Source organism: Sinocyclocheilus anshuiensis, unplaced genomic scaffold, assembly GCF_001515605.1.
Source record: "Sinocyclocheilus anshuiensis isolate Anshui unplaced genomic scaffold, SAMN03320099.WGS_v1.1 scaffold2522, whole genome shotgun sequence".
NCBI lineage: Eukaryota > Metazoa > Chordata > Actinopteri > Cypriniformes > Cyprinidae > Sinocyclocheilus > Sinocyclocheilus anshuiensis.
In genome coordinates this window covers 14,697-22,671 of record NW_015551195.1, presented here as the reverse complement: position 1 = coordinate 22,671, position 7,975 = coordinate 14,697, and the positions used below count along the sequence as shown (strand labels likewise).

The 7,975-nt window shown below is 35.7% G+C and overlaps 1 protein-coding gene across 2 annotated transcripts; it reads left to right on the top strand.

Moving 5' to 3' along the window:
• Nucleotides 1–619: 619 nt before the first annotated feature.
• LOC107663361 (uncharacterized) lies at nucleotides 620–2,202 on the top strand. 2 transcript variants are annotated; one of them, XM_016453571.1, is made up of 4 exons: nucleotides 620–693; nucleotides 797–1,135; nucleotides 1,545–1,595; nucleotides 1,745–2,202. In XM_016453571.1, the coding sequence occupies exons 1-4, from the start codon at nucleotides 633–635 to the stop codon at nucleotides 1,915–1,917; spliced, it is 624 nt and encodes a 207-aa protein (XP_016309057.1). In that variant the 5' UTR covers nucleotides 620–632; the 3' UTR covers nucleotides 1,918–2,202. The 2 variants fall into 2 exon arrangements, with proteins under 2 accessions (XP_016309057.1, XP_016309058.1); XM_016453572.1 differs by lacking the exon at nucleotides 797–1,135.
• Nucleotides 2,203–7,975: the final 5,773 nt, after the last annotated feature.

Below are 7,975 nucleotides of genomic sequence, written 5' to 3'. Positions count from 1 at the left end.
AAAATAACTTCTGTTTTTTGCTTTTCAAATAAAAGAGTAGTTTCAGTTAAATATGTTGCAGGCTCATTCATTGGTAATAAATTGTTGACAATAAATAATATTGAAGATAATAAATAATCGAAATGTATTGGGGTTGTTTTTGCGGTTGCTTATTTTTCTCGCGAGACTTGGCTGCGCTCAATTATTGGACGGTTTTTGCATTTGCTATTTAATGTTCCTCTTGTGCACCAGAAATGGCAGCGCTTATGAGTTGGGCAATGTGGTGCATCAGTGCGAACGCTCACAAAATTGAGTCGCACCGGCAAAGAAATTGCAAAATGTGATAAAAGTCTATAAACAAGTTTTTTACATTCTTTCTCCTTGTGAAGAAGAGAGTTATGTTTGGAGTTCTGGTGATATGATATTTTTGCCATATCGCCCACCCCTAATTTCTATATTATGTGTAATTATGACATTGCACATCAAACAGCAAAGCTTAATAAACCATAGCTTTTAGAAAATAAAGCACTTCAAATTATGTAGAAGCTGCATAAGCTTTCCTTAAGAAAGGAAGTGGAAACACGTTGTGGTTGAGTGTCTCTGCACTGCAAGGAAACCTGCAGTTTGATCGATTCTGTGACGAACGAAAGACAATGGAGAAGGTCATGCTCTTTTGTGTTTTTTCCTACTTGACTGTTCAGATCACTTCGAGCGGTAAATATATTCTCCTTTACAATTTCACATCATTGACCTTATCATCCTTAAATATAATCAATGTTTTAATCATTTCAAAGCATCAGTTTATGATGTTTTCCAGATGTTTCAGAACATGATGTGAGTCTGTTAAGATTGCGGCTGAATGAAAGCATCTCTCTGAACTGCAGCATGACCGACACATATGAAATAGCCTGGTATCACCAGAATCCTGAGTCTGGACGACTAACACTACTGATATTTGCCATGGGCCGCACAAAAGAGCTATATACAATTGATCAAAACAGTCGCGTGAGAGTTAAAGTAGATATGTGGAGCAAAACAATCTCACTACTTATTTCTGGACTGACAGAGTCAGATTCAGGTCTTTATTTCTGTGGAACAAAATCAAATCCAGTTTCAGAAATGCACTTTGAAAAACCCATCAGAATACAGATCGAGGGTTAGTTCTGCTGACTTTTCAATTCCTCTCAAATTGTCATACTGTTCTTAATACTGAGAATTATTTCACTGTTTCTCAATTTATTTCAATCATCACTAGTACTACACTCATAAAAACAAAGTTTCCAAAAATTATGTTTTTTTACTCACTGCAATGCCACAGAAGAACCATTTTTGTTTCCACAAAGAACCTTCTAGTGATCAGTTCTTAAACAAAGCAGTGTGAAGAACATTTGAATCATCTATAGAACCGTTTTCCGCTCTAAAGAATCTTTTGTGCAATGGAAAGATTCCGTGGATGTTAAAGGTTCTTTTTTATGCAGTGCTTGTGCTCCAGATTCCTGAAATCATGAGTGTTGTTGAGGAGTGATCGTATATCTAAAGTGATCATATATTTCAAATATTTTCAGACAAGCTGACAGACAGAGAGGACGAAGCTCATTCTGATGTTGCGATCACAGGTGAGAGCAGAAATCATTCTTGTTCGTGTCTCAGTTTATTTCAGGAACTCTTCAAGTGCAATTTTATCACAGTTCAAACCCAGCACAGCCAATCAGAATCTGTGTTACTTTATTCTGTTGTTTACTGAATGTTTTCTGTCTGTCTGCAGACGAGGTGACGCTGACGGAGCGTGTGATTATATTCGGTGGTGTTGGTCTGGCTGTGCTGGTGTTTTTTCTGGCTATAATCATTGCAGGAAGAAACATTTACTATCACGGCTGGCAGAAAGGATGGATCGCAGCCGAACATGCTGGTCTGAATGTTCAAAATTCACCTAAATGACACATTTGTGAGGTTTATTATCACAATAATCAGCATTTTTGTACGTTACACCAGTGGTGGCTCACGAATGTGATTCAGATGTGTTTCTGTCGGCCAGATCTCACTTAGACGTCTGTTGTGGCAAAGCTCTGGAGGAGCATTAACATGTAGCTACACATAATCTGAGTTCATGAGAAAATATAAATGTCATCTGTTTCATGGCATAGACAGCAGTAAAACTAAGAAATCATGCCACGTCGTATTTTTGATGAAAAAGTATAGAAATTATAATTTTTTTCAAATGTGATGTAGACCTAAACATACTGTCTGTGACTACAAATAAACAGAAACAGATGCGAATGAATAAGTGTGTGCCGTCTTTCTTTTGTGAAATAATGGTGAAAATGTTATTATTTCTGTGTGACTATTTTGCGATCCTGAAACAAATTAATTTATTATGATCAATGTATCACTTATTATTGTAAAACTGATACAACATCAATGCTGTGGTTTTAAATGTCTAATTAAACTACAAACAAATGGGTGCTTTTTTCATGTTCGTTTTGTGATTTCACTACAGTTCCAGTTATTTATTTCTGATTAGTTTTCTGATCAAACTTTTCTTTGTTGGTGAAATGCTGCGGCTGTGAGACAGAAACCTCTCGGGATTCATTGAAAATATCTTCAGCTGTGTTCTGAGTTGAATGAAAGTCTTAGAGAGCGGAACAACACGAGGGTAAGTAAACAAGCAAGTAAATACGTTTAAACTCAGCTTACACTGACCAAAGTGCTATATAAAAATAATGATAAATTACAATAAAATATGAAATGAAATAGAGTAGAATAAAAAAAAAACTTTTGGTGAAAAGTCTGATTAGATTGTTTAGATGTTATATTTTTGACTATACAGCCCACTGATTAATGCTTGAAAACATTTTACAAATGTTGCGTTTCAATAAATACGTGGGTCAAACACGTTAAGATGTCCGCATCGAAAGAAATGTACAAAAGTGATTTTATGTTCATAGAAAGCACATTAAATGTAAGTAAAGTGTCTACTTTTAAGGTTTTGGAGAATAAAATGTCAAAATTTGGTTGCAATAATGTTACATTGTCATTCAGCGGAACACAATATTTATGTAAAAATTCAAACAACATGCTTATTCTGACCTGTACATATTAAAATATATAAAAGAATAAGGGAGCATATAAAATTTTATTGTGTTTTACATGAGTAAAAAATTCTTACTGACAAATGGGCGAAACATAGGATAGTGGCACATTTAAAAAATGTAAAATTACTACTAATTAGTATTTGGGGTGAAAGTAATTAGTCTTTTAATGTGTCATAAATTGATTTTTGTTGTAAATATGCCTGACAAGATTGTTACACTGAATGATATTTTAGTGGGTCTCTTCTGTAAATCAGGGAAAAATGTATCATATTTATGTTTTGCTCGGAAAAACAAAAACAAAATTGCAATTAAATTAAACAGAAAACTTGTAATTTTTTTGGGGGAAATACAACAACAATTTAAATCAGTATTACACTTATTGTTTTTATGCTTAAACCCTTTTTTGTCTTTGACCCACATTTGACCCTCCTGTTCTGTCATCATTACTTTGTTCCAATGTTAATTTTTGCTAATGTAACTTTATTATTTTGAGTTTGATTAACTTAAACCATTTAAGGCAATCAGTTTCCTCAAACCATTTAAGTAGCTATATAGCTGTTTAGACTTAGATTTGTTACCTGAATTCAAACAGACTGAGTGGAATACACTTATAATTGACTAAACAACACTTTAAAAATACAAGTGACTCAATGTATAGGAGTTTACAGTACTCATATTTATTGGTTTTAAAACTTCTGTTCAAATAGTTTGAGATAGCTTGATGATTTTCACAGCGTTAAGAAAGGAAGTGGAAACATGTTGTGGTTTAATGTCTCTGCACTGCAAGGAAACCTGCAGTTTGATCAATGCTTTTACAGACGAAAGACAATGGAGAAGGTCATGCTCTTTTGTGTTTTTTCGTACAGGATTATTCAGATCAGCTCCAGTGGTAAGTTTATTCTCCTTTACGATTTCACATGCTTGATCTTTTTTAGCATTAAATATAATCAATGTTTTAATCATTTCAAAGGATCAGTTTATGATGTTTTCCAGATGCTTCAGAACATGATGTGACTCTGTTAAGATTCCGGCTGAATGAAAGCATCTCTCTAAACTGCAGCATGAACGGAAAAATCAGAATGGCCTGGTATCACCAGAATCCTGATTCTGGACGACTAACACTACTGCTGTCTACAATCTATCAAGCCTATCGAAGCTATCAAAGCCATCGCATATTTGCAAGAACAGGGACCAACACAGCCTTGCTAGTTATTACTAATCTAACGGAGTCAGATTCAGGTCTTTATTTCTGTGGAACAGGACATACATTTCATTCAGCAATGCACTTCGACAAACCCATCAGACTAGTGATGGAGGGTTAGTACAGCTTTCCAGTTTCTCTCAAATCTTCATACTGTTTTTAATGACTGTTCTATTTGACTGTTTCTGAATTTATTTCAATCATCATTTTTACTGCAATGCCATAGAAGAACCATTTTTGTTTCCACAAAGAACCTTCTAGTGATCAGTTCATAAAAGAAACATTGTTTCCTATAGTGTGAAGAACATTTGAATCATCTACACTCTTAAAAATAAAGGTGCTTCACGATATCATAGAAGAACCTTTTTGTCTAAATGGTTCCATAAAGAACCTTTAACATCTGAAGAACCTTTCTGTTTCACAAAAGGTTCTTTGGGGCGAAAGAAGGTTCTTCAGATTATAAAAAGGTAAGAAAGAGATGGTTCTTTAAAGAACCTTTGACTGAATGGTTCTTTGTGGAACCAAAAATGGTTCTTCTATGGCATCGCTTGAAGAACCTTTTGAAGCACCTTTATTTTTAAGAGTGTATAGAACTGTTTTCCATTATAAAGTATGTTTTGTGCAATGGAAATATTCTGTGGATGTTCTTATTTTTATGCAGTGTTTGTGCTCCAGATATGAATGATTCCTCAAATCATGTGTGTTGTTGAGGAGTTTGCTGCTGTAATAATATTGAAACTCTTTGTGTTTGAGTAAGTGATCATATATTTAAAATATTTTCAGACAAGCTGACAGACGGAGAGGACAAAGTTAATTCTGTCACAGATCCGCCAGAGGATGCTGAGATCACAGGTGAGAGCGGAAATCATTCTTACTCATATTTTATTTTAGGAACTCATCAAGTGCAGTAGTGTATTTGTTATAGGTTATGCAAATTTTAATCATCTAAAGAACCTTTTGTCCAATGTAAATATTACATGGATGTTAAAGGTTCTTCATGCATCCATCAAAGCAAATTAAAAACCTTTTTTTTTTAAATGAGTGTAACTGTTCATACTTACTGAGCAACGTAACTACTTGTCACATTATTATAGAATGTGCATCACATTGCATGTAATTTTAGCGTGATTTTATCACAGTTCAAACCCAGCACAGCCAATCAGAATTAGTGTCTGAACTATGTGTTTCTTTATTCTGTAGTTTAATTGGTTTATCTGTCTGTCTGTATCCTCTACAGTCGAGGTGATGCTGTCGGAGCGTGTGCTGATGTTCGGTGGTGTTGGTCTGGCAGAAAACAAAAGGTAATCCAACGCAGAGTAACAGAAAACACATAACAGAAAACAATAATCCAGCAACCAAAAACTAAATGAGCATGGAATATATCAGGGTGAGCTAATAAGACTAATGACACACAGCTGGAAACAATGAGAACTAATAGACAGAGCAAAGGGTGATGGGAAATGAAGTCCAGAACAAACAAACTACAACCCAAAAGGAGTGCCCTCTGGTGGCTGTTATGGGCACTCCAGCAGATGGCTGTGACAAATTGCCCCTGCACAATTAAACAATGTATTATGGCTGTCACGATTAAAATGACGTGCAAATGAATGAAAAGTATTCACTCACACTGCATCAGATTGCTTTTTACGTGCTGTCTTTTGCAGCGTTGAGTTTTACAACCAATCACACGCGTTTCTGTTGAACGTAGGAATGCATTGGCCAATCAGAGGCGCCTAGATTAGTCAGCGTTGAAAAGGCTGTAGCTGTGAGTGTGCACGCTTGTGAATTCCCTCATCGTAAACAACCAAGGCATTAAACTGCCAAAATTTTAAAAGACGATATCTCCGTTTGCATTGATCTTTCAGCTTCGTAACTTTGCAGATATTGTTTATGCTCAAACAGCAACATTACACACTAACTAACGTTAAAAAAGTGAAATCGCAATGAACCACCCCTTTAAGTATTAAAAGTAAAAAGTAGGCCTACTTATTGATAAACGTTTATTTATTTTGTAATTCTATACTCCTGCTAAAAATACATGTCATAACACTAATAATTTCTACTAAAAATTACTGATAATTCAAGTGTGCAAACACGTGAAAATAACTAAATATAACATAGAAAAAATTTTTGTTGCCGAATATAAACATACAATATAAAACATACGCTACATTGGGCAAAATGTGTTAGTATTTAAGAACTCTATGCAAACATGTTTTTTTTTGGTTACAATATTTATTCATCTTTGTTAACGTTAATTAATAAAATACAGCTGTCCATTGTTAGTCCATGTTAGTTCATGATCATTAATTAATTTTAAAAGATGTTACTTTGGATTTTAATAAAGCATTAGTAAATGTTGTAATTAATCTTAACTGAGTTTAATAAATGCTTTACAATTATTTTTCTTTTTTAGTTCATGTTCACTAATTATTAGTATACTAATACTATTGTCACGCCCTTGGACTGTCTTGTGTTTGTTTTCCTCCCCCATATGCCCCATGTGCTCCCCATGACCCAGTTTCTCCCTCATGTTGATTGTTTATTGATTAATTCAAGTGTGCAAACACGTGAAAATAACTAAATATAACATAGAAAATGTTTTTGTTGCCGAATATAAACATACAATATAAAACAGACGCTACATTGGGCAAAATGTGTTAGTATTTAAGAACTCTATGCAAACATGTTTTTTTTTGGTTACAATATTTATTCATCTTTGTTAACGTTAATTAATAAAATACAGCTGTCCATTGTTAGTCCATGTTAGTTCATGATCATTAATTAATTTTAAAAGATGTTACTTTGGATTTTAATAAAGCATTAGTAAATGTTGTAATTAATCTTAACTGAGTTTAATAAATGCTTTACAATTATTTTTCTTTTTTAGTTCATGTTCACTAATTATTAGTATACTAATACTATTGTCACGCCCTTGGACTGTCTTGTGTTTGTTTTCCTCCCCCATGTGCCCCATGTGCTCCCCATGACCGAGTTTCTCCCTCATGTTGATTGTTTATTGATTTCAGGTGTTCCTCGTTGTGTCCCTTGTCTTGTCATGTACGTATATAAAGTGTGTTCTGCCCCTTGTTTCCTGTTCGGTATTGTTCGTCTATCCCCTTGTTCTACGTGTGTGTTCCTGCCTGTATTTAGATTAAGAAAGAGTGTTATATGTTAATCCCCTTCGTCTCCGTGTTCCTTTGTCTCCTTGTCTCCTCCACAGTAGACACTTGGTGACAGAATACCGAACCTATAATGACGACAGCAGCTGAGGATCAATTGTGGTGCCTGTGGCAGGGTGGTCGGCCTTTGGAGAGGTATGTAGGGGAATTCCTCAAGCTCTCCAACTGGGTGAGTTAGCACGAAGCCGCACTCGGTGTCTGTTTTCTGCTGGATGAAACCACGATCCGCTACGATCTCCCCACGTGTGATTTCCCATTGATCGAGCTGATTAACTTCGTTCTCTATTTAAATGGTTCCGAATTAGAGGTAGAGGAAGTAATGGACCTTCCTCATCCAGCCCCTCCTGAAAACCACCGGGCCTCGACAGCTCACCCCACGCGGGCATCCTCCACATGCCCGGCCAATGGCTTCGACCACCCAGATCTCAAGCCCTCCAGCCGCGCTGAAATCAAGCCCGCCGGCCGCTCCGAAGTCAAGCCCGCTGGCCGCTCCGAAGTCAAGCCTGCCGGCGGCTCCGAAG